The sequence below is a fragment of the Calliphora vicina genome, chromosome 3 (assembly GCF_958450345.1).
Source record: "Calliphora vicina chromosome 3, idCalVici1.1, whole genome shotgun sequence".
In the NCBI taxonomy this organism is placed as follows: Eukaryota; Metazoa; Arthropoda; class Insecta; order Diptera; family Calliphoridae; genus Calliphora; species Calliphora vicina.
In genome coordinates this window covers 28570441-28598051 of record NC_088782.1, presented here as the reverse complement: position 1 = coordinate 28598051, position 27611 = coordinate 28570441, and the positions used below count along the sequence as shown (strand labels likewise).

Sequence of the window (27611 nt, the reverse complement as noted above, 5' to 3'; positions counted from 1 at the left end):
ATTGTATGTATTAAATGTTTTTAATATAAATGTATGTATATGTTTTATAAGTAAGTATTGTATGTATAAATATTTATCAATTATTAAATTTAAATTTGGTTTTTTTTTTCTTCTTTTTTTTTTGTTCAACTACTATCACAATATGGAAATATTTTTTTTATCTTTAATTTTATGTCATTTGGTTTTGGTTTTTATTTAATTAGAGTTTAATTCTTGTTTTTTTTTGTTATAGTTAAACGAAATTTACATAATTACACATTTTTTACGTGCCACACTGCCATCACCTTCACTCATTTGCATAGTCTTGGAGCGCATTAAATTCAAATCTGTTCGTATGCTGGGCCTTCGTGCATTGGGTGTAACCACACCACAAGCATCACTAAAACGTCTCTTAATGGAGAGGGCATTCTTTTTCGAACCACCCGTCGATGAGTGTGGCGGAAGTGGTGAGGGTGCTCCAAATACGGTTACAACTCGGCGATGGTGATTGGGTGCCATTTCGAGGGGTAAATTAGAGGCGGTAAAAAGCGCATAGAAAAGATCATCAATTCGAAAATTTTGTTTAGCCGAACATTCAACAAAGACACAGCAATTGTCTTGTCCTGCAATGTAGCCCATTATTTCGTCCAATTGTACAGTTCTGTAATAGTTTTTAGGTTGCTGAGGAATTAATTGGAATTGTAAATATTTTTCATCGCTTACCTTTGTTCTTTATCACATTTATTGCCCGCCAGTATCATTGGTATTTTGGGCAGAGCCTTCTTTTTGAAACCCGATCCTGGATTAAGAGCTGCCCATTTTGTTTCCAGTATGTTTTCTCTTAAACGTACCACCTCTTCGAAGGACTCTCTAGAATCCATGCTGAACACCAATATGAATATATCGCCTGTAAAGATAGTATAGAAATAAATAAAGGTTAGAAACTTAAGCATTTAAAAAAAATTAAACAATTCTGTATTCTTGTTATTTTTGCCTAAATTTGATAATATTGATCGGGACGAAATATAGATTAAAACAAAACACAATTTTATTACTATGTGACACATTTTCTATTCGTGTACTCTATCCATTCAGTGATCAGAATTTATACCCTAATACCTGTGACTTAATACCATTGGACTGCACCCTATAACAATTTTAATATTATTTTCATAATCATGGAATGATCGATATATACGTTAATGCAGGCCCTGACAATATTCCTTCGGGACTTCGCAAATATGGCACGCCGATAATAGCAATAAAACTACAAACAATTATAATAGAGGTATGGGACACAAACCAGATGCCGTCGTCATGGAAAGAATGTGTCGTAATTACGATTCCAATGAAGGGTGATTTAAGTGAATGCAATCTCCAAACTAATGGCAACGAATAAGCAGTACTCCGAACTGGTAGAACCTGTGCAGACCACATAAATTCTGTTGATGTCATCATTAACCTTCTATTCGTTGACTTTGAAAGAGCCGTTGACACAGTCTCAAGGGTTCACTTGTGGGATACCCTTTTATCTAAAGGTATTCCCAATAAAATTGCTATGCTCATCCGAGAACTACATAGCAAGTCTACCAGTTAAGTACGTGTTCTTCTGCTTCTTGACTATATACTTGAGCAACTTAACATAGAACTGAACTAGAACTGAACTAGAACTGAACTAGAACTGAACTAGAACTGAACTGAACTAGAACTGAACTAGAACTGAACTAGAACTGAACTAGAACTGAACTAGAACTGAACTAGAACTGAACTAGAACTGAACTAGAACTGAACTAGAACTGAACTAGAACTGAACTAGAACTGAACTGAACTAGAACTGAACTAGAACTGAACTGAACTAGAACTGAACTAGAACTGAACTAGAACTGAACTAGAACTGAACTAGAACTGAACTAGAACTGAACTAGAACTGAACTAGAACTGAACTAGAACTGAACTAGAACTGAACTAGAACTGAACTAGAACTGAACTAGAACTGAACTAGAACTGAACTAGAACTGAACTAGAACTGAACTAGAACTGAACTAGAACTGAACTAGAACTGAACTAGAACTGAACTAGAACTGAACTAGAACTGAACTAGAACTGAACTAGAACTGAACTAGAACTGAACTAGAACTGAACTAGAACTGAACTAGAACTGAACTAGAACTGAACTAGAACTGAACTAGAACTGAACTAGAACTGAACTAGAACTGAACTAGAACTGAACTAGAACTGAACTAGAACTGAACTAGAACTGAACTAGAACTGAACTAGAACTGAACTAGAACTGAACTAGAACTGAACTAGAACTGAACTAGAACTGAACTAGAACTGAACTAGAACTGAACTAGAACTGAACTAGAACTGAACTAGAACTGAACTAGAACTGAACTAGAACTGAACTAGAACTGAACTAGAACTGAACTAGAACTGAACTAGAACTGAACTAGAACTGAACTAGAACTGAACTAGAACTGAACTAGAACTGAACTAGAACTGAACTAGAACTGAACTAGAACTGAACTAGAACTGAACTAGAACTGAACTAGAACTGAACTAGAACTGAACTAGAACTGAACTAGAACTGAACTAGAACTGAACTAGAACTGAACTAGAACTGAACTAGAACTGAACTAGAACTGAACTAGAACTGAACTAGAACTGAACTAGAACTGAACTAGAACTGAACTAGAACTGAACTAGAACTGAACTAGAACTGAACTAGAACTGAACTAGAACTGAACTAGAACTGAACTAGAACTGAACTAGAACTGAACTAGAACTGAACTAGAACTGAACTAGAACTGAACTAGAACTGAACTAGAACTGAACTAGAACTGAACTAGAACTGAACTAGAACTGAACTAGAACTGAACTAGAACTGAACTAGAACTGAACTAGAACTGAACTAGAACTGAACTAGAACTGAACTAGAACTGAACTAGAACTGAACTAGAACTGAACTAGAACTGAACTAGAACTGAACTAGAACTGAACTAGAACTGAACTAGAACTGAACTAGAACTGAACTAGAACTGAACTAGAACTGAACTAGAACTGAACTAGAACTGAACTAGAACTGAACTAGAACTGAACTAGAACTGAACTAGAACTGAACTAGAACTGAACTAGAACTGAACTAGAACTGAACTAGAACTGAACTAGAACTGAACTAGAACTGAACTAGAACTGAACTAGAACTGAACTAGAACTGAACTAGAACTGAACTAGAACTGAACTAGAACTGAACTAGAACTGAACTAGAACTGAACTAGAACTGAACTAGAACTGAACTAGAACTGAACTAGAACTGAACTAGAACTGAACTAGAACTGAACTAGAACTGAACTAGAACTGAACTAGAACTGAACTAGAACTGAACTAGAACTGAACTAGAACTGAACTAGAACTGAACTAGAACTGAACTAGAACTGAACTAGAACTGAACTAGAACTGAACTAGAACTGAACTAGAACTGAACTAGAACTGAACTAGAACTGAACTAGAACTGAACTAGAACTGAACTAGAACTGAACTAGAACTGAACTAGAACTGAACAGGAACTACATGCATGGAAGATTCCGAACGTTTAGGATGCCCAGTTGAGGTGTCTACACCCGAAAAACTTGTAAAAAATCATGTTACTGTGTTGGCCGATCAGATATTGAAAGTAAGAGAGATTGTGGAATCCATAGGCATCTCACATGGCTCAGTTGTTTTAATTTTGAATGATCACTTGGGTATGAGAAAGCTTTCTGCAAGATGGCTGCCGCGTTTGCTCACAATCGGGTGCTTTCCATGACTTAGGCTACGAAATGCACCCTCTTCCGCTTTATTCTCAGGATTTAGCCCCGAGTGACTATTTCTTGTTTCTAAACCTGAAGTAATGTGTCGTCAGACAGCAATTGTCTCCAACGATGAAATCGTCTTACAAAAAATACATATTTTGATGACCTTGATAAATTTGGTGAAATTTTGTATCCATAATCTTGTGAATCATTCAAAAAGGCACTGACTTTTTGAATGATTTCTTTCATTAAAAATCCCCACAAAAGATAAAGTCCTCCGTCATCTGATAACGTTTAGAAGACCTTGAACACACCAAAACTCATATAACTGCAATATTAGGGTCAGTATCTAGTATACATTGAATGACAGATTTAAAATCGATCTCTTCATCGTTCAATTTATTGCCCTGCCTATAGTAATCCAAAAGACATATTTACTTCATTTGGTTACAAATGAATTATGTTGAAAAGGTCAACATTCTTACAAAGTTTATTTATCAGAAAAGCTGCTTAAAATATTTCAACAACTTACAAAGATTAAAGTTACTTCCTAACATATTAAATAAATAATATTTATATATTTTTAAATAAATCTAAGCCTTATAAAATCTTTTCTAATTGTAAAAGTTCATGTATTTAACTTTTCTGTTGCCTCTGACAATCGTTAAGATAATATTTTTGTAGCCCTATAAAAACACACACAAGCCAGATATCAAATCAAAAACAAATGCTGAAAAAATGACTACATAAGCAATTTATATGTAAAAAAAAAACACATAGAAATGCAAAATTTGGCAAAAAAGGGATACTAAAAATCACTTAGGTAACTGTCACAGGACAATGTAAAAAAAAAATATTGCAAAGAAAAAAAGCTGGAATAACGGAAGCAATGATGGCGGTTCCATATTGACAACCATAAAAGCACACATACGCCATAATATGAAGACACTTGTCGGCAACAAAATATAGCAAATGTATTTATGTATATACGTACCTATGGATGTTGTCTTGGCAAAAAGTATTAGAGAGGCAATTTAAGAAAAAAATGGCAGAATTCTAACGAAAAAAAAGAAGAGGGTCCAACAAACACAAAAAGACAAATAAACAAGACTCTGATGTGTAAATAAGACAAGACAACAAGCATCCAAATGGGAAGCAAACACGAATAGATGAAGACGATGTCACAGAGTGGGACAATTGAAAAGTTAACATAAACAATTTAGATTGTATCGAAGACAGTGACAATAAAAGTAAGCTTTATAATCAAAAGCAAATGAAGCCCATTCACTTCTCGATCACGCCACTTTCAAAAATAAAGAAAATATTTTCTTTTTGACATTTATTTTTCGTTACTTTATTGTCACAACAATAATGGACAAAAATATCTAGAATATAAATTGGGTTACATTCAAGGTTTTTGTCATTGTTATTTTCTGCTTCTCTGTTTTTTTTTTGTGCTATTAAGCCAAGAAACATCCTAAGCATACAACGTGCACACATTTAGGCGCATAGACTAACAAATCACAAGTATTATGAGCCGGCAAAATACATATGGACGTAGATATATAAGGATGTAACATAATAAAGACTAAAAAAGCTAAAAAGAGAGAAAAAATAAGCAGAACTTTCAAAGAAATAAGATAAAACATCAAACAACAAATTGGCAATATAAATACTCGTACTTGAACATCTATAAAAAAATAAATACAGCTGAATTTAAAGTATGGGACAGTAATAAGAAAATTAAACAGATGGACAAATGTCTGTACATAGGAAGCTTTAAGCCAGATACACATGTGGCTGTGTATTAGACCAGCCCTCAAATAATAGATTTGATTTGGGTGGTTCTCATGTTGATCTTAAAAAATTAAAAAAAAAACTACTGAGGCAAAATCCAATTGGATAACGAGATGCCGCGCCGGAAAACTATTGAAAGTTGTCAAATCGGGTAAATAATGGTACTTATTTTTCTCAAACATTTAAAAATACAGTTTATAGCTACATTATTAAGAGTCATCCATAATAAATCATTTTTTTAATGACCGGTCTACTGTGTATGCATTTGGAAATGTGAGTATCTGTATATAGACATTAGGGTATTCAATTAATCGGGTTTCTGGTTTAATCGGTTAATCGAGCAAATAATTAATCGGGGTATAGTTTAATCGGTTAATAATCGGTTAATTTTAAATTATTCGATTAACCGAATAATTTCTATTTAGATTTAAAACTGATAATAAAACTATGGATTTTGTGTTCTTATTTAAGTATTTTATTAATAAAATGAACAAAAACAAAAAAAGAAGTAGAAGAGCTATACTCGGCTGTGCCGAATCTTATTAATTTAAAAAAAATTAAAAAAACGACTTTGGAAAAAAAAATTTGTTTACCTAAAAATATTTAAAATTTGTATTTTGAAGTAAAATTTGGTATAGTGTATATAAGTCGTTTTTTAATTTTTTCTAAAATTTTAGAAAAAAAATTTAGTTTTTAAAGTTTTTGGTGAAAAAAAAAATTCGGGTTAAAAAATATTTTTTACCGATTTTGACCCATTGTAGGTCCAACTTACTATGGTCTTATATCCGTCGTTGCAAAGGTCTTTGGGTTATCTATCATTAGATATCCATATTGTCTATATTAATGACTTAGTAATCCAGATATATGTCAAAAATCGAGGTTGTCCTAATTTTTTCCTCATATCTCAGCCATTTGTGGACCGATTTTGCTGATTTTAAATAGGAAACTTCTTGAAAGCATGTCTGACAGAATTATTGAAGATTTGGATCCCGAAGATATCTGGGGTCTTCAGAAAATTGATTTCACCATTGGAGTCCTTTTTGAATTTTTTTAGATTTTTAATACTTTTACTAATTTCGATAAGTTCTGGTAAAAGACTCGTTTCAGTAGTGTTTCCAGTTTCGTCTATTATCATGTTCTCATCCGTCAAATACATGCAAATTAAATATGTCAGTTGTTATACTCACTAAACATGTTTCTTGGATGTTCGAAAAAATATGAAATTTTACTTTGACATTTGCATTTAAATTAAAACGGAAAAATAAATCAAAAAAAATATGTTAAACTGCAAAAATAAGAAATTTCGGTTAATCGGTTAACCGACACAAATTAATCGGTTTATTTGTTATTTGAAAATCGGCATTTTTGAATTATTCGTACAGTTAACCGACAAAAATTAATCGGTTAACCGATTAACGGTTAATTGTTTGAATACCCTAATAGACATACATACATATAAATGTAACAAGATTAAGTTGCTAAATAGAATTACGATTTGTTGATAAAATTAATTTATTTTACTGAAGTCGGACAAAAAAAATTAAATCAATGTTTAAATGTAAGATAAAATGAACCATTAGCTTTGGGTTTGCTTACATTCGGTAAATATTTCTAAAATTCGTAAAAGTCTTAAGAATTGAAAAAATTAATTGCAAAAGTCTGTTATATGAAATATTTAAATATTTTAAAGTACGCTTTGAAGCTTACAAGGGGTTTATTCAGGGACCGACAATAATAGTAACTAACTTATACCTCAACAATAAATTTGAGTGATTTTATCAATAATTAAATTTAGAATTTAACAAATAAAAACTAAATCTTACTAAAAAACAAGTAAGAAAGTATGGTCGGTCAAGCCCGACCATATAATACCCTACACTAAGTAAAAGAGCAAAAAAGCACCCACCTTAAAGTATACCGATCGACTTAGAATCACTTTCTGAGTCGATTAAACGATGTCCGTCCGTCCGTCTGGTTGGCTGGCCGGCTGGCTGGCTGGCTGTCCATGTAAACCTTGTGTGGTGTTTTCTTTTAAAAATTAGCAACAAAATTAACTAACAGAAAATTATTTTTCTTTTTGCTCGACAAAATAACTCCAATTTTATGACTTTTATGAAAAATTTCGTAATTGTTATGGTCCCTGAATTTTCTTTAATTTTATTGGTGTATGACATAAATGTTTAGATATTATTTTGAAACATTTCACTGTGGTTCCAAATCAAAATCTAGGTGAACAAAATTATTTGGCTCTCTAGAATTGGTGTCTCCGATTCCAAAAAAAATGTTATAAACTTTTTTTCAAGGTACAGTAGGGTATAGTATGGTAGGATATATAAAAATCATTAATAAATGTGTTTCTGAAACTAAATTTTTAAAAACATCTGTATTTACTGTATTTCAAGTTACAGTAGGGTCTAGATATATAAAAATCAATAATAAAAAAAAAATATTTCTAAAAATTTCATTCCGTAAAAAATAAAAATTTTTTTACAAAGCCATTCCCCAGAAGTTTCATTAAATGATTTATATAGTCATTGGACGGGCTACGACGATCTTTTTTTTGGCAAGCTATATAATATTCTTAGAAAAAAAAAATATCATTATATTTGATAACAGGAAAATGGAGAGGCCCATAAATACAAGATATACACCTAATGAAAGCATATATCAATGTTTATCTATGTTTTAAAGTATGAATTTCTGTATGGTAAAACAATTGAGATATATGTAATTTAGTTAATCAGTAAAATATAAAAAAAAATTAACGAAAATATGATTCAAAATTTTTGAACTTCTGACGCTTCTGTCGAGAAAACGAAATGTCCAATTGAAAAACCCATTTGTATTGGAAGAGAGCAGATTGTCAGCTTCCGAAAACACTTTGTTTTTCAAAATCCCGAAGATACCGATTTTTATAATTTTGTCCACCTAGATTTTGATATGGAACCACAGTGCATTTGTACAATTTTTCTGGCAACATACTATGGATTCCGTGCCAAAAGAACTGCTCATCTTTTCGGGATAAGAACAAATCAATCCAATTTCCGATACTCTTTTCTAACATTAAGCGTATCCCAGAAAGAGAACGTTCAGCACCGATCGACAAAACTAGTAGTCGGGCGAAGCAAGGTCTGGACTATAAGGACTATAAGAAGAAACTTCCCAACCACTACCTTTTAAATAGTTTTTAACAGGTATTCCAATATGTGGCCTAGCGTTGTCATGGTGGTATATTACGGTTTCATGTCTGCTCGCTTCAAACGAATCAGTTGCGATCGGTATAGGTTCCCTCTAGCAGCTCATAATAGATTGTAGCCTCTTGGTCACACCACTTCTGTCCACTTCTGAAACGCACAAACCATCTCACGCATGTTGAAACCGATGGAACATATTCAGCATAGGCTTTGCTGAGCAATCGGTTATCTTCTGCGGCACGTTTTTCATTCGTTGGTACAAAATTCGACATTTTCGAAAAAAAAATTTGAAATAAAACAATTAAGAAAGTATGATCGGTCCCTTAGCGCCAAATTATCGTAAGCGACATTTTCTAAATTTTTTTTTATTGCAAAAATTAAAATTTTATGGACCGACTGATGCTTTAGCGTTCTCAGAATATCAAAATTGTTAATAACTTCAAAATTATAGGCGGTAAGATTTTATCGTAAGTTAATGTTTACCTTTTACAGTAAACGAATTTTATCGTAAGCGACAAATAGTGGTATAGAAAAAAAAGAAGGAAATAAATCTGAACCTTCTAAATCGTTAGATTGGTTTGAATGAAATTTCACATGCGCAAAGAAGAAGTGCTGTTGAGTTTAGGTACTGAATCTGGACCTCATGGGCCCACCAGCGGCGCGACTATTGGCCCTCAAAGTAGGACACCTCGGGTATGTTACATATTTAAAACGATCCTATTTCTTCGTTTGTGTTCTGATTTCAAAAAAATTACACATATAAAATCTTCTCATCGAGCGCTACAAAAGACCTAATCGTAGCTATAAATTACGTCTTATAGCTTAGGAGATATTAGCATTTGAAAATTAAATTTTCAATATTTTTACCTAACCTACTCCAGTTTTTTGATAACAGCGTATCCAAATATTTTCCGATTTTCTCCAGTTTTCCTTCATTGGACTAACAATATATGTATGTGTCAAATAGAAAAAGAACTGTTTAAAAATAATGACTAAGTCCAAAGTTATATACATTTGAATTTTAAAAAGCCGATTTTTCGCTAATTTTTTGGGAAAAAAGAACTGTTTTTCTTTTTAACTTATCATAAAAAATTTCTAAGAGGATATATAAGGAATTTATACTTTCTGAAAGCTAGGTTTTCAAAAAATTTTTTAAATCAAAAAAAAATTTTAAATTGTTGTTACCGAAGGGACCAGGTCCAATCAAAAAAACACCTATTTTTTTAAATTAAAATTTAGGGCAAAAATTCTCAAATCGCATATTCGATATCAAAATATAGTAACCGATTTTAGATGGCCCAATATGCTTTTAATTATTTTGTAAAGGGTTCCGATAACTCCGACCCTGGTATGGATATTATAGCCAAAAAACTAAAAGTTTTCATTTTTGGGATTTTTCAACAAAGTATTTTCAATAAAGTATTCCATAAATTTTTAATTGTCAATAGTTATACCTATTTTTGAAAAATAGACAAACAGCTTTAACGAAGTTATATTATATCGCATCATAACATTTTTAATTCAATGTATAAATTTCAAAATAATCGAAAAAACCTTCTCCTGTAAAATTTGTGTTTTGTCGCTTACGATAATTTGGCGCTAAGGGCTCGATATAATACGCTACACTGAGTTAATGAGCAAAAACATTTTCTATTAAAAGATTAATAATTGATTTTAGGAAGTGGACCTTATATGGGAGCTGTGACCAATTACTGACCGATCGCCATGAAATTAAGTCTTGTGATTTATGTCTACTAGGATCGCCTGGTGGTCAAAATTCGACCACTGATAACGAAATTATACAGTTACTTTGAGTATACGCAACAATATTTTTCACGTTTGTGTACAAATACACGTGTATTTAGATGTGCATAAACATGTTGTTGTTGTTTTTCAAGCAAATTTAAAACGCTTTTTAAAATTTTTATGGAAAGAATTTTTTTAAAACAAAATTATATTGTGCACATCTAGAGAAAATAATCTTTTAAACCATATAGGTTTCATCAATATTGGTGGACAATAACATACTTAAAAGTGTACCACAAAAAAACGTGTGGCCTATTTATATATAAGATATGAAACTTAATTGTGTTGAATTCTATGTGGATACCAACAGTTTTAAGAGATTCATAATCCTCAAAGTGATTTTCGGCAGTGGCCCTTATATGGGAGTTATAACTACTTATCATCACAAAATTAGGTGGCCGATTTTAATCAGTTTCAATAGGCTTCGACTGTCAGCCAGCCAACCAGACGGACGGACATCGTTTAGTCGACGCAGAAAGTAATTTTGAGTCTAACATCTACCTTATAGTAGGTGGGTGTTATTATTTTTGGTCGTTACAAATATCCCCACTATGGTGGTGTAGGGTATAAAAATAACTGAAGATGCTACAAAATCTTTTAAAAAAATCAAATTTTTACTATAAGAACATCTTATAAAAACGTCAAATAAAATTATAAAGATTTATTAATTAATAACTTGAACATAGCTGTTGTTAGTAATACAATAAACATAAAACAATTTATTTATTAGTTTCAATTTTATTACTATAATTGATGAAATTCTTATTGAATTGAAAGATTGTAGGGTGCCTAAATTATAAGTATGTATTTCTATCCAAAAAAAATAATATAGCCTAGAAACGATAATCTAAAGATACAAAAAATGGAAAGAAAAATGTGATAATAAAATACACACTAAGGAGACTATTGAACAAATGGCTCTAATATTCTTTATTTATTTTCATAAAATATCAAAAATGTGCGAAATATTTGTTTTATTTATTAAATTCATCAAAAAAAATATTCTAACTAAATAAATGTATAGGCATATGACATTATTATTTCCATTTGTTTTACACTTATACTTATGTCTTTAACTATATAAACACATTTTTATTTGTCTGCTTTATACAGGACATTCAGATACATACAAACATAAATTTTAAGCACATTTACACGTTTGACCACTTACCCGTCAGAAAGGATAAACGACGCATTGCTGGAAAAGGATGATGACCAGATGTGTCTAGAATATCTAATTGATAGACCTCATTACGTATACGATACAATTTACGATGGAAATCCTCAATAGTTGGTGTATAAGCTTCGTCAAAGCGATTACCCAAAAAACGTGCCACTATTGATGATTTGCCCACACGTGAAGAGCTGCAATAAAACAAAAAAAAAATAAAAATTTAGAGATAAAAATAAATGATTTATTGTATAAAGGTAGATTAGAAACATACATAATTAAATTAATGTCGCTATTGAAGTAAATGCAAAATAGTTTAACAGTAAATTTCAAATTACTTAAAAAATAAAACTCTCGAATTATAAAAATGTGTATATCGAATATATGTAAATGATAATTAAACTCCTTCAAATTGCTGGTTTAGTCTGCCTCTCATAATACTCATCATTGTAAAAACAGATCCAGATAAACAAATATTATAACCAATTAAAACGTATTGTTAATTAAATGTAAAGACGTGATTAAATTTTATTCCTACCTACAACAACAAACCAACAACAGTCATATAAACTCACACACGGTCTGTCACACATGGTATCTCAAAAGAAAGTGTATGTTGACGCACGTGCTATGTGAGCACAAGATTATGAAAATTAATTAAATCTCCAACATAAAATTAAGTCTAATTTCATAATTACAAGTGTGAAAAGGTAGAAATCTACTTGGTTAATTGTCGGTGTTCTTCCTCATATCAGCAAATACTCCTCCTGCTCATTTATATTTATGGAAAGTGACAACAACAACAATTTGTTTTTTTTTCTTGTGGGAAAGGGAAGTAAACATATACATTAGGATGGCCCTTATTTTGCAGTTTTTGGATTTTCAATGCTGTTAAGGTCTAAAATTGTTATTCGTTATGTAAGACAAATGCTGAATATCTTCGAAAAATAAAATAAAGTTTAGAGGTTTCGCATTTTGTTTGAGGTTTCGAGTTATGGGTCAAAATAGCAATATTTTCAAACACATAAAATGTTGAAAAAAATCCAATTAAAAAAGTCTTTTATACCCTTCACCATGATTTGTATATATATTCTGGATCATTATAGATTCCAAAGTTGATATAGCCATGTCCGTCTGTCCATCAGTTCAATGAAATCAACTTTCCGTAGCCCCCCAAATAACTTACAAACATGATTGATACATCAATATATCGGGAATTCTCCCGGCTCGGTTTCTATTTAAAATCGGCCCACAAATGGCTGAGATTTCTAAGTCATTAATATGGGCAATATGGATATCTAATGATAAATATTTCAAAGTCCATTGCAACGATGTATATAAGGTTATAGTACATTGGATCTACAATATGCGTCAAAATCGGAAAAAATATTTCTTAACCCGAAATTTTTTTCACCAAAAAAAAATTTTCATAAATTTTTTTCAGTAATAAATGAAAAAAAATGAAAAATAATTTCGACATTTTTTTCAAAATTTTTTAAGCTTTGTTTACCTAAAGGCTTAAATTGGAAAAGGGAATATATAAATTGACCTGGACTATAATATTCTAAATTGGTTTTACTTAAAAATAATAACAGTAAGGAAATTCGGCTCTTTCGCCAAAATATGACCAAAAAATTCGTTTTTCTCGAAAATCGTAAAATTTATATCGCAGGTACCGAAAAACTATAGGAGGTATTGACATACTTTTTTCACATTTTTATTCCCTATTATGTTGTAAATAAATCCCCATGTGATGATCAAAAAATTCTGAAATTTGTTTAACCCTAACCATACTGTCAACATTTACACATGTAGACTCCTGACAAGGGTACCGGGGTACCCGTGTGTATTTATTTGTCCGTTATTATTTAAATTATTGATTTCAATGGAAGAACTTGATGATTTTATTGGAATTTTTCTGGTCATGGGTATAAATAGTGGTAACGATGATCCTCCTTCAATTCTTTACAGAAATTACAGTCATCCTTTGTATAAAGCATCGTTAAGTGTCAATAGTTTTCAGTAAATTCTACGCGTAATACGTTTCGTCTATGCTTAAGTTTACTATGTCCGATAGCAGGAATATTTTGATGCAGAATCTACGTTTAAATTATTTTCCAAATTGAAATGTGACAGAAGACGAACAGTTATTTCCATTTAGAGAACCAGATTCACTAAAAGCCAGCTAAATGCGGAATTAAAATATTTTGGTTGTGCAATACAGCCAAAAGCTATCCCAACGAAAAACCCAACGTACGATATATGTATGTAGTTAAGCCCCGATATGGTTTCAATAAAAACGGAACACTTGCCTATTGTGACCAAGAATATGAAGTGTGTTTTCTTTCTGTCAACAATGCATTATACTGGAGAGGAGACAATTGTTATTGGAAAATAGGCGGAGTGGATGCTATGGACCTAGATGGTCTAAATATACCATCAAATGCAAAACATGTAGATGGATATTGGCCGTTTTTTTCAACATGATTGGCGTGGCTGCATTGGGTGTATTTTGTGTATACTCCAGCCTCAATCCATGCGCCAAAAAAAACGAAGCTCTCGTCGAGGTTTTTTGACATCATTATGCATGGAGTTGGCAACTAAAAATATTGACAATAGAGCCAATAATAATCAAATACTCTAACGTCAGGGAAGCTCTAGAGCTTTTGGCAAATAAAATCATCCCTAAAGTTATTTGTTAGGAAGTTGCAGTACCATCGGATACAACTAATCGATATACAAGTGCACGGTTGATGGTCGCTGTCACCTTTGTGTGACTACTGATCTAAAATCAATCGAAAAACACGAAAAATATGCGATGGCTGTAAACGACCAATGAACAATACGCATAGTAAAACTATTGCTCCACTATGCACTAGATGTTAATTGATTTTTTTTTTCTTTTATGCAACAATATTAATACAAATTTTGATCTAAAATATTTTTATTTCTGAATAACACATAACCAATCAACATAAAAATACTATAATTTTTACTTTTCTTCATATAAAATGTAAAAAAATATATGAGGGTACCCTTATCAGGAGGGAAAGGACTATGTGACTTTGGGTGGCTCCAGATCAATCCAAACGAATCAAGATTACTTTGGATGGGAAAAAACGTTAGAAAGTTATTATCTGAAGGAACTTGCGGAACATCAAATTTGTATTTTATTTCGTTTAAGAGAAATTTGATTTTAAAGTTCGTTCGGGTACCGGGGTACCCGTATTAGTACGGTTAGGGTTAACAAAATTTTAAATTGAAGTTTTGAAACTGCCGTTAAAAAAAATATTTTATTTTTGGTTGTACCTGCGAATATGTTAACTGAATCCTATGAAGATAAAAACTCATATACAAGTAAATATGGTTATATTTGAAGTAAGAATAAACATTTGTTTTAATATTTCTCAAAATATGTTAATTTTGTTCCTACAATTCTTGTTCTAGTGGCCTGAGACACGTTAATGGCCTGGCGATTTTTTAAATAACTTTAACATTTATTAACCAATTTTTGTCTTTTATATCTCATTAGAACGACAATTACGTACACATTTTGATTATTTTAAATTAAATTGCAAAAGTAGTTACTTAATAGCTAAATTTTGAAAAAAACTGAAAAAAATGCATTTTTTCTCCTTGTAAATGCACCTCAAAACTAAATCGAAAGTCGGCACGGGTTGCCCTTCTTAGAACAAGCTAAACAGTTTTCTGGTGGTATTTTAGGTCATTACGAAAGTTTTCAGGGGGTACCGTGTCAACATTTCAAAAAATTTAATTCTAAGGGACAGTCTAATGTATATAACTTAAACATCTATGACCGATAAAGTCCAATTTCGGGAGGGCATTTATATAGGGGCTAGGTGAAATAATGTAGCGATTTCAGCCAGTTTCAATAGACTTGGTCCTTGGGCCGAACAAATTTTAAGTACCAAATTTTATCGAAATATCTTCAAAATTGCGGCCTGTACTTTGCGCACAAGGTTTAAATGGACAGCCAGACGGACGGACATCGTTTGTATACTTTAAGGAGGATGTTAGACTAATATATTTGGGCGTTACAAACACCTGCACAAATCCAATATATCCTCTATACTATGGTGGTGTAGCGTATAACAAGAAGTGAAAAGCTGTCAAAATACCTATCTTTATAAAGTAAGGCTTGTAGTGCACAGACAAATCAATTGGTAACTTTATACATCCTATGTAATCCAGAGTGAAGACTAGTGTTTATAAACCGGTTAACCGAAAAACCGGTTTTCATCGAAATCTCGGTTTTTTGCGAACCGGTTAATTTAAAGTTTCGGTTAACCGGTTTATCCGGTTTTTAAAATTTGGGACTAAAATTAATAATTCTCATGTTTTTTTGCATTCTTAATATTCATTGTATACATATTATTGGTCTGATTTTAAACCTAAACTGCTGATTTGCAATACAAACCTAGATTAATATTTTTAAGAATTACAATGATTTTAAATAATAGAGGACGATGAGTTTACTTAAAAACTTTTTCAGAATAAATTAACATAATGAAACTATTAAAAATTAAATTCCTCATAATTCCATAAGTTTAGGCTAAGTCTTACCAATATTCATTAAAAACTTAGTGATGATTTTAACAAACGTTAAATTGAATTCAATGTACATACCTTTCAATAAATTTGACTTCATTAATGTGTTTTTAATTTATTAGTCATTTCGTTAGCTTTTCAGAAATATTACAGGAGCGACAAAAAAAGTTTTAAAATCCATGATTTTAAATATTTTTGAAATCTGATAATGGAGTTTTATTAATTCTTTAGTATGATTTATAATGACAAATAATCACAGCTAAGAAGAAGTGCGTTTGCATCTTATAGGTGCTTTTTTGAGACTTGGAACATTTATGTTTCATATCAGAATGTCGAGGTGATTTTTTTACCCATCATAAAAAAAATATTTGTAAGACATCGAAATATTCATCACAGATCCACAAAAGTATATGTATATATTCTGCATCATTAAGAAGTTCTAAGACGATCTAGCTATGTCCGTCAGTCTGTCTGTTCGTTGAAATGATGACAGAACCCAAACGAAAGGAGGTAGCTGGCTGAAACAAGTTGTATGGTTAATAGATGCCAGATGATATTTATATTTAATTTTTAAACATCTATGGGTTAATGAAATACAAAATTTTTTAATCAAAATTTCTTTTTAAACATTTAAGTTTTTTGTCAATATTGCTACTTTGTCCCAAAACTTAACATTTTCAGCATAAAATACCAAATGCTGATAATGCTATTTGAAGTTTGATGACGAAGAACAAATAAAATTGCTAAATAAGGTCCACCCTTCTATTCCAATATATGTATTTATCTGTCTAACACTAATACACACATACGAATTCTGTTTTCCACAAGATAAAACATAACATTTTATCACATTTATTTTCTATAGATTTTTACCTTTTTTTCTTCTAAAAGAAAAGGTAGTAAGGGACACTTGTGTCTTTTCATTTATTATTTTTTTTATGTTTTGAGTGGTGATGGCAAGATTTATGCTGAATGTCTTTGAGACTTTGTATCAAGCAGTTGATTGAACGAGGAGAGCAACAAAAAAAATGAAAGTAAAGTAAAACATAATCAGTTAATTGCTTTATATGAATTACAGTGTATTTTTAATTGTTCAATTAATTAATTAACTAAAGTAAATAACTTTTACTTAGCAGATTATGAATGACAGGGAAATCCATTAAAAGCAAGGGAAAATCATAAGTTGTTTACCGATGATGATACAGATAGATGCTTTAACAGCAATTTTATTATCTTCATTTTCTAAATTTATATAGATTTGAAGCATAGATCAAGATCGTTCAGAATCGTTGGTTGTGTCGGAAAGGTGATTAGTAAATTAACCACTAAACCGCAAAGAGTTAAGGACCTCCATCGTTTATGCAAAATGGTTTGTTTTCGTTTTTTTACCCATTGAAAAAAATAGTATACAGTTAGAATCAGAGTATCGAATATAATTAAAATCAATTTTAGTTTTTGATTTTAATCCGCAAGAGTGCCTCAAGGCATGCATTACTATCTTAAAAAGTAATTATAATTTTTTGTTTAAAATTTATCTGTGACTTTAGTTACAGATTTGATAACATTTCCCTCGAAGGTCGAAATGCATTCTGACTTTTAGTTTTTATTCTGTCCGCTGTTTTGTGAGTGATGCCATAATTTTTGCACGTGAAATTTTGTGTGTGATTTTTTTTAAGTTTTATTCGCCCGATCTATTCGAAATTAATTTAGTTAGTTCTTTTTCATATAAAATCGTTTTAAAATAATTTTTTTTACACCTAATTATTTGGTCATAATTATCCTAAAAATAATTAATCGACAACTTTTTTTTAGCTTTCTAAAGTTTGTGGGTTAGAGGGTTAAGTATAACAGTATCATTAGTTAAAATATAGTGTTTATAAACCGGTTAACCGAAAAACCGGGTTTTCTTCGAAATCTCGGTTTTTTGCGAACCGGTTAATTTAAAATGTTGATTTTCGGTTAACCGGTTTATCCGGTTTTTATCACTCGGTTAACCGGTTTTTAAAATTTGGGACTAAAATGAATAAATCTCATGTTTTTGTGCATTTTTAATATTCATTGAATACACATTATTGGTGTGATTTAAAACCTAAACTGCTGATTTACAATACAAACCTATTTAGATTAATATTTTTAAGAATTACAATGATTCTAAATAGTAGAAGACGATGAGTTTACTTAAAAACTTTTTCAGAATAAATTAAACATAGTGGAGCTATTAAAAATTAAAACTAAATTTCTCATAATTCTATAAGTTTAGGCTAAATCTTACTAATGATTCATTAAAAACTTAGTGATGATTTTAGCAAATGTTGAATTGAATTCGATGTATATAACTTCTTTCAATAAACTTTCAATAAGTTTGATCTTAAAATTTAAATTTATTAATCATTTCGTTAGCTTTTCAGAAATATTACAGGAGAGACAAAAAACGTTCTAAAATCCATGATTTGAAATATTTTTGAAATCTGATAATGGAGTTTTATTAATTATTTGGTATGATTTATAATGACAAATAATTACAGCTACGAAGAAGTGCGTTTGCATCATATAGGTCCTTTTTTGGGACTTGTAACATTTTCTGTTTCATATCAGAAAGTCGAGGTGATAATAAATTTCTAAATTATTAAATATTTAATTAAAAAATTGATTTACATTTTTTGGTTGAAATTTAATGAATAAACCAATAAGTAAAACAAGTATTATATATTTAGTAACATATTTATACTCAATTCCATTTGACTGAGATAATAATTTTGAAATGTTTACAAAATAAAATGGACTTAGCACTTTTGTATATTTATAGTTATATAATATTAACCATTCCTGACTACTAAAAACTTCAAATTTTTAAGCTGTATTTACTTTATTGAACATTTCATGTTTTTTTACACATATATGACGGTTAACCGGTTTAACCGGTTTTCTAAAAAAGGCCAATTTTCGGTTAACCGACAAACCGGTTTTTTAAAAAGTTGGTTTTTTATAAACACTTTTACAATATATATATATTAGAAAATTTCCTTCACATCTTTTGTACAACCCTGTTCCATTAAATAAAATTTAATGGTGGCTAACAAATCATTCAAAAATATCAAATGTTTTATTTCTTTGTTTGTACACGTCTAAGTGCCAGCCAGAAAGATGTTTTATATAAATTTATTTGTGAAACGCAGTCAATTTGTATTCTCAAAGATTTTCCTCAAATGTATTTCACAGATTTGTTATTAATCTAACTAAAAGCGTCAAAGTCATGGCAAAAGTAACTTCTATTTGGCATCAGTAAATAAGTAAAATGAATATAAATATATGTATATACTCAATAGTAGTAATATGTAAAGACCCTTCGATATAATACAATAGTTTTGCAGAAAGCTCTTGATTGAAGACTTTATTCAATTAACAGTATAAAATAAAGGTTATCTATTATTTCATAAAAAAATGGATGTTTGATGAGAAATATAAACAATCGCAGATTCACAATGGTTCGCTTATTAACATGATTGTTTACAACTACAGTGAGAAAAACGATCCAAAATATTGGAGAATTTTGTATGTGCTGAAAAAAAGAATTGCAAGGAGGAAATAAAAGAAACATATCTAAACTTCTGTTAATAATTAACTCACAACATTATTTTTTAATTTAACATTATATTACAAACTAACCTTAACATTTCATATTCCTTGTATCTTTTTCCATTTACGAAGATTTAATTTTAAATTTTCTTTTAATTACATTTCACTAATAAAACCATATTATCTTTATACTTATTAGATCATCAAAGTAATTATGGCTTACATTATGCTTTTAAATATAGTCTTCTTACCATTTGCTACATTAAAAATAAAATGAAAATATGTGTTGAACAAAAGAAAATTCTGGATAATACTCGCACATAAAGGAAGACAATAAGTGGAAGCCATTAGCAGAAGTTTTTGTAATTGCTTACAACGAATTTTAGAGGCACTTCAACACAAATTTGATTTTATATTTAAATTTGATCTTAATTAATCAAATTTGCCAGCCTTCAAATATAAAAGGCTAATTAGCGTTTCAGAGAATGAAATCTATTGATTAAATATTGGAAAATGACATAGATTAGATTTGGTAAATATTAGTGAGTACAAACTGCTACAATGTAGAATTTTCTATCAACGAATCGACATATGCGGTAAGTTTTGCTTTACTTCTTTAATTTTAAAAGAAGTGTCGTTGATGCACACCGATTGCTCACAAAAGCTTATAGTGAATGTCCATCGGTTTTAAAGTGCGAGAAATGGTTTGAGCGGTTCAGAAGTGGTGATTATAACACGAAAGAAAAATATTGCCCAGGCCATCCAAAAAAGCTCGAAAACAAAGAATTGGAGACATTACTCCATGAAAATTGTAAATATAAAACGTTTGGATACCATACGAATTGAAGCCGAAAGACTTTTAATGACGATTTTGTATTTCCTAAGTGATGATTGAACGCTCTAAAAGAAAGTAATTTATAAATATTTTTCCCTCAACCAGAATAAATAGTTTGGAATTCCAGGAGTGCTCTTAAATCAGAACATCGAGAAGTGAAAAGGAGGCAATAAATTGAACATTAAAATTTCCGAATTTTTTAATTTTTTCTTTACAAACCATCTCCTCGAACTCGTAGTGTTAAACTACACATGCAGACACGCTACAATAAGCTCGACAGAGAAGTGAAGCGTAGTGCTATTCGGGAAGAAATCAGCAAGGAAGCACAAATCGCAGCAGATAGACATTGAACTATCGCCATGTAAGCTCTCTGAGGAAACTCACTAATTGTTATCGCAAATTCATCGCAAATGACAGATGATCAACAGGTTGAAGTATTGGCGGATCACTAAGCCGAATGTCGGAGAATGTCCCTCCTCTACGGAATTCTTATGTGAGTCTCACGTGGATGAGGAAATCGCAAAATCAATTATCAGTCTCAAAGGAAACAAATCACCAGGTGTTGATGGAATCTCTGCTGAGCTCTTGAAGTCCGACCCAAATACGAGTGCTGGAATAATACTGCCAATGATTTGAACATTCTGGGAGAGCTAAAATCTCGACGACAATGAGCTGACTGAGGGTGTGATAATAAATATAGCAAAAAAAAAACGCGATTTCACAGATCCTAATAACTAGCGCGGCATTACTCTGCTATGTGTTTATTTCCGACAGGATAAAACTGTTTTTAAAGCAGGAACAAGCTGTATTTGGACCCATAAGACCACCATCGATAACATAAACAGCCTACGTGATATTATGGAACAATCTGTGACCAATGTATTTATGCTTCATAGAATTCGAGAAGGATTTCGACCATTTGATTTGGAATTCATTGGCATGTAGGAGAATATCTCTCAAACCCATCAACAGGTTTGAAAATAAATGTCAAAAAGACAAAAACTTAAAGTATTAATGCGTAATAAAAGATGTCAGCCAATTCGACTATCTTGGGAGCATTACATCTAACTACGGAAGATCGGCTGAGGACATCGATAATCGCTTGCAAAAGGCACCTCAAACATGTGGCCGTCTAAAACCTATTTGGAAATAACCCTTTTTATATCTGCGTACGAAAATTGCAATCTTCAATGCCAATGTAAAATCTACCCTTCGGCATGGCTGCGAAACTTGGACCGCTGCGACTCGTGATATACGAAAATTGCAAATATTTGTGAAACGCTGTCTCGGCAGGAACCTACACGTAGGTTCTAATTATATTATCTAATTGTAAGCTCTGGGAAAAACAAGCCAACATATCCTTTCGATGGAAATAAGGAGACGAGGGACGGCCACACCGTTAGAAGGCAGACTAATGACATCACTAGAACTGGGGGATTTAATGTCAAGTGAACCAACTTTTAAAATCTATGTCTTCCGATCGGGATGAAATTTGCACCAAGGATAGACCTATTGGATAGTAGTAGAGGGCGTAAAAATTGTATTACCTTAGAAAAATGTGTCCGAAATGTGTCCGAAATGGTTTTATTTCTTCAATCTTTCGAAAAAAAAATATTTTAAAAAAATTTTCATTTCTTTTCCGAAATCATTTAATTTTTTTTATTAAATGGGCCCTTTTTCTCAAAAGAATGCTTGGATATTTTTCTTGAAGTCCTATTTGGTTGCTTAGTGGGATCCGAGTTAGATATCTATCAAAATAAATGTTTTGTAACTCAAAATATAAAATTTTGGATTTTTTTTTCCAAATGGACCCTTTTTTAATTTTTTTCTTGCTCAAAAGCTAAGCTTTCTTTTCAAACCTGTTGTCTTTTCCTTGAAGACCCTTTTGGTCGCTTATTGGGATGCGAGTGGGATATCTATCAAAATAAATATTTTACTCAAAACATACAATTTCGATTTTAATTTTTTTTTTTTGCTCAGAAGAAAGCTGTTCCATTCCTTTAAGATGTTTCTTATTTTGATAGAAATATCTATCTAAACTATTTGGGACACATTTTGCTTTAAAGAATAGATAATAAGTTAAATGGATGAGAAGAAACACCAGTTTGGCCAAAATGTAAAATTTTGACCCCCTCTAACTCAAAGAGTTCTTGACCGATCAGTCGATTTCAAAAGTTAGTTCACTTGACATGATATCTACCATATAAAAATCTAATAACTAAATATGTTTACGTAAAAATATGATAAAAATACTATTTTTCAATAGCAAAAGTGGACTATTCAAAGACGTTAAAAGTCGATTTTTTGTTTCAGCTATAAAACTTTTTGAATTTAAAAATTTATCTACGATTTTAATAAAATTGTTAAACTGTTATTTTGATTTCAATTACACAATTAATACTACGACTTACCCCAGTATCACAAGACGGTAACAGTTTTTCGAAGTTGGTAGTGTATCATCACACAGCATGGCCGAACTGACAACATGATTGGCTAAAAAATCATCCGTATCTAAGGCATCCAAATCGTCAGACGTATGATGATCATAATAGTGCTGTTGCTGCTGTTGCAGATCGCTGTTGTTCATTAAACGTGTAGTCGTATTAACGACACCATTACTGCCACTGGGTACATCATCCAAGAATGTAACCACATGTGAACCCGAACCAGCAGTATTGGCACTTGAGCCAGCAGCACCACTACTACAATTATTGTTGACACTCGTTGTACTCGCTGTTGTGGTTCCTGCAGCGCCTGTTGAGGCAGCCATAGTTGCTGTTGTCGCTGTTGTATTGTGCATTGCATGTGCTGCTGCTGTATTATTGCCAATTGTTGTTGCTGCTCCACTTAGTTTACCATTAGCCGGCTGTTGTTGTCGCACAACGTTGGACGTTGTCGTTGTGTCCGTTGTTGTTGTTGCTGTTGCGGCTGTAGTTTGTGTTGTGGATTTGCTATCACCAAATAGAACCTCAGCATAGTCATTGTTATTGCTGCGAGCGCAAAACCAATTTTTGCAACGAATCATATTGACCTCCATCAGTTTTACGGGCGTTGAATGAAATGAAAAACTGCTGTAGTTGTAGGTTTTGTTGTAGTTGTTGTTGTGGTGGCGGTGATTGTATTTTATTCAAGTTTCCAACATTTAGTTCTAAATACATGTATCAGTTGGGAATAGTTGATATTGTCTTTATTATTGCAGAAAATTTCCTGTTTGAAGTAAAAAAAAGTTTTCTACTCTTTGTTTTTCCTTTTGTGTTCCGATAAAGTATTAATTTATCGTTTGGTTCCACCTACACACCATTACACACACGCACACATTCGTATTTATTAATGTCGGTATATCTGTCCTTATGTATGTATAGGGAGTGCGTTTGTGTTTCTTTACATGAGTGTTAGTCAAGTGGTGCGTTATATGAAGTGGTTTTAACTTTGACGTAAATATTGGCAAACAGCAACTGCCCCCCACTTTTTCTCAAGTTGTCTATATCCTTCACCATATACCACTTCTTTACTCTTCACTTCACTTTTGGTTTTGTTTTCGTTTTGGCTTCCTACGATTTGGGTTTATTCGATGGTCTCTCTAACAGCCATGGCTGATTTTCCAATGTGATGTGCTGTGCTGTGATGTAAATATAATTGCCTATTTTGGAGCAAAACAAGTGGCCATAACTGGGCAGAAATATTTTATATAGAACTACAACTTTAATAGTTAGTAGCTGTAGCAGCAACAACCACTACAACAATGGTAGTTATAGAGAGAAAAAAATTGAAATTTATTTTCATCAATAATGTATAGATTGGTTTTGTTGTTATTTGTTGTTTGTTGGACCTCTTTATCGGTGGTTTATATTGTTGTTCTGTAGTGGTGATAGCACCCAGCAGTAGTAGCAGTAGTAGTGTGGTGAATTGTTGTCCAATTTATTTTGAAACTTGCATGTTTGTTTGTTCGTTGAGCTACTGAAATGAAAGTAATAAAAAATTATTTAGGAAAATTTTCATAAAAAAGCAATAACAACATTAAAATTCCAATTTCAAAAAGGACATTATCGAAATGAATTTATATTTGTTGGAATTAATTATATCATTGTATGAGGGGTAGAAATTGAAAAAAGGTTAGACCTGAATGTCACCCTTTACTTTTATATCCTTTTATTTTATATCCTAAAAACACAGAGAAAACAGATTCGTAATATCAACCGAATTTGTTGCCAATCGAATGATTCAGTTGCACGCATAGAATTTTTCGGTTCCATTAACAGAAAGTCAGTTGATAAAGAAGTATTTCGGTTGAAGCAACCAAACTTTTGTTAACTCTTCTAAAGTTTTGTAACCACAACTGTAAAATTTGGTCACTAATGGGAATCATTCGATTAGCAACAAATTCGGTTGCTATCACGAATCTGTTTTCTCTGTGTACTTGTAAATTTACACAGAGAATACAGATTCGTAATAGCAAACGAACTTGTTGCCAATCAAATGATTGGGTTGAACAGAAATTCAGTGGATAAAGAATAATTTCGGTTAAAGCAACCAAACTTTTGCTACCACTTCTAATATTTTGTAGGCACAACTGTAAAATTCGGTCACTAAGGCAGAATCATTCGATTGGCAACAAATTCGGTTGCTACTATGAATCACAATGCGCTCCCTATCTTTAAATTAAACTACAAGAAAGTGTGAGATATCATCGTTACTTTCTATGCGTTTAAATGGTCATTATGTACGTACTATAACATTGTGCAAATGCACGCCGCGGCTTCGGTGGGTGGCGCTCATCCGAAATTTTAAATTTTCCATGACTCTGCCGGATAACTCAGACTGTATTTGAGCGATGGCATGGGTTATGTTGGCTTTGGGAGCCGCCTGCGGCTTACTCGGATAGACCTGCGATATCTACGTCAGATGGCCATGCCCTCAAATCGCTCGTGCAATGTCGCATAAGCTGTCTAGCACATAACGCCTTCCTGTTGAAACCACATATCCTTGGTGTCCATGTCATCCATTTCAGGCCAAACGAATTTGGTAATCATAGACCTATAGTGCTCACCGTTGACTGTAATGGCCTGGCCAACGTCGTTAGCAAGTAAATATGAGCCAGTCCAAAATCCATACCAAACAGTGACATTTTCGGTATGCATTGGATGCTTCTGGATCTCAGGTGGATTGTTATCGTCCGAAATTCGACAATTTTGTTTGCTGACGTACCCATCCATAAATGGGTCACAACGCGTAAAATGGTCGATGTTCGCGGAACGTTGCCCGAACAGAATACTAATTTTACCATTTGCATAAAAGAAGTTTTACTTAACTTCTTTAATTTTAAAAAAAAGTGCAGCTGAAGCACACCGACTGCTCACCAAAGCTTATGGTGAATTTGTTCCATCGGTTTCAATGTGTTTCAAGAGATGGTTTGTGTGGTTCAGAAGTGGGGATTTTGACACGGAAAACAAATATCGCCCAGGCCAGTCAAAAAAGTTTAAAAACCAAGAATTAGAGGTATTAATGCATGAAAATTGTAGTCAAACTCAACAAGAAGCTACTCAAGCAGCAATATCAAAACATTTGCGAGCAACAGGATTCATCTAGAATTAGGGAAATATGGTACCATACGAATTGAAGCTGAGAGACCTTGAATGATGATTTTGCATGACCGAAATGATGATAAAAGAAAATAATTTTTGCATCGAATCATAACTTGCGATGAAAAATAGATCGTATGTGAGCCCGGCCAACCAGAACAATCGTCACCAAAGTCAAATGTCAATGGCACAAAGATAATGCTTTGTATATGATGGGATCTGACCAGAACATTACAGGGAAGCTGTACAGAACGCAACTGATTTGTTTGAAGGGAGCATGCGGCCTGCCATGAAATCATAATATTCCATCATGACAGCGCTCGGACATATGTTCCAAATACCAGTTAAAAACTATTTAGAAAGAAATGGTTGGGAAATTTTGCCTCACCCCGTCCGACTACTACTTGTTTCGATCGATGAAGAACCCTCTATCTGGTGTACGCTTCACTTTGGAACAGAATATCCGATATTGGCTTGATTCGTTCTTGGCCTCAAAAGATGAGCAGTTCTTTTGTCTCGGAATCCATATGATTCCAAAAAGAGGGAAAAGGTTATATCGATGCCTTAATATAAAAATGCCATAACTCGTGTTTTTTTAAGTAGTGATTTTTTTTGGCTAATTATGATATACTAGGATCACCTGGTGGCCGAAATTCGATCACTTTTAAAACGTTTTTTACCACTTTTAAGGAAAGAATTTTTAAATATTTTCTTATAGTGTGTACATCTACAGAAAAAACCTTTTAAACCATATATGGTTCATCAATATTGGTGGACAATAACATACTTAAAACGGACTATTTATCAAAATAAACGAAAATCTGAACTTCCAAAAAAAAAACACGAGTTAGGGACTTTTGATATTAAGGCATCGATATATTGTACAAATATTTCCAAATAAAAGCTAAAAATTTTTGCATTTTTAAGTCATACTATTTGATAATGATTTTTTATGTAACACAAACACTTTCTTAAGCACTTGGTTTAAAGTGGATACATTTGTCTTCATAATGATTTTTTATAAATCAATAAAATCAGACAAAGAGAGTTGAAATCCAGGGAGATTGGATGACTTAATCATCCAAAATTAAGCCGTTTAAATTTCAACGTCGAAGAAGTAGGTGAGAGATTTTGGCAAGAGTCAAGGAATATCAATTCGGTCTCTCAAAGATGCTAACTACATCGTAAAATTACCGGTTTTCGGTGCTCCCATGATCTGAAATGTATTCCGATTTTGCTCAAATTTTTAGTTTTTAGATGACAAAGAACCATTTTAGTCCTTGGGAGTACCGAAAATCGATAAAGTCCAATATT

General features: G+C 32.0%; 1 protein-coding gene across 1 annotated transcript; it reads right to left on the bottom strand.

The window, feature by feature from the left end:
- Positions 1 to 180: 180 nt before the first annotated feature.
- Positions 181 to 23755, bottom strand: LOC135954900 (GTP-binding protein Rhes). Its single transcript, XM_065505144.1, has 4 exons — positions 23130 to 23755; positions 11739 to 11932; positions 703 to 886; positions 181 to 640 (listed from the first exon to the last, which is right to left on the bottom strand). The coding sequence occupies exons 1-4, from the start codon at positions 23753 to 23755 to the stop codon at positions 244 to 246; spliced, it is 1401 nt and encodes a 466-aa protein (XP_065361216.1). The 3' UTR covers positions 181 to 243.
- Positions 23756 to 27611: the final 3856 nt, after the last annotated feature.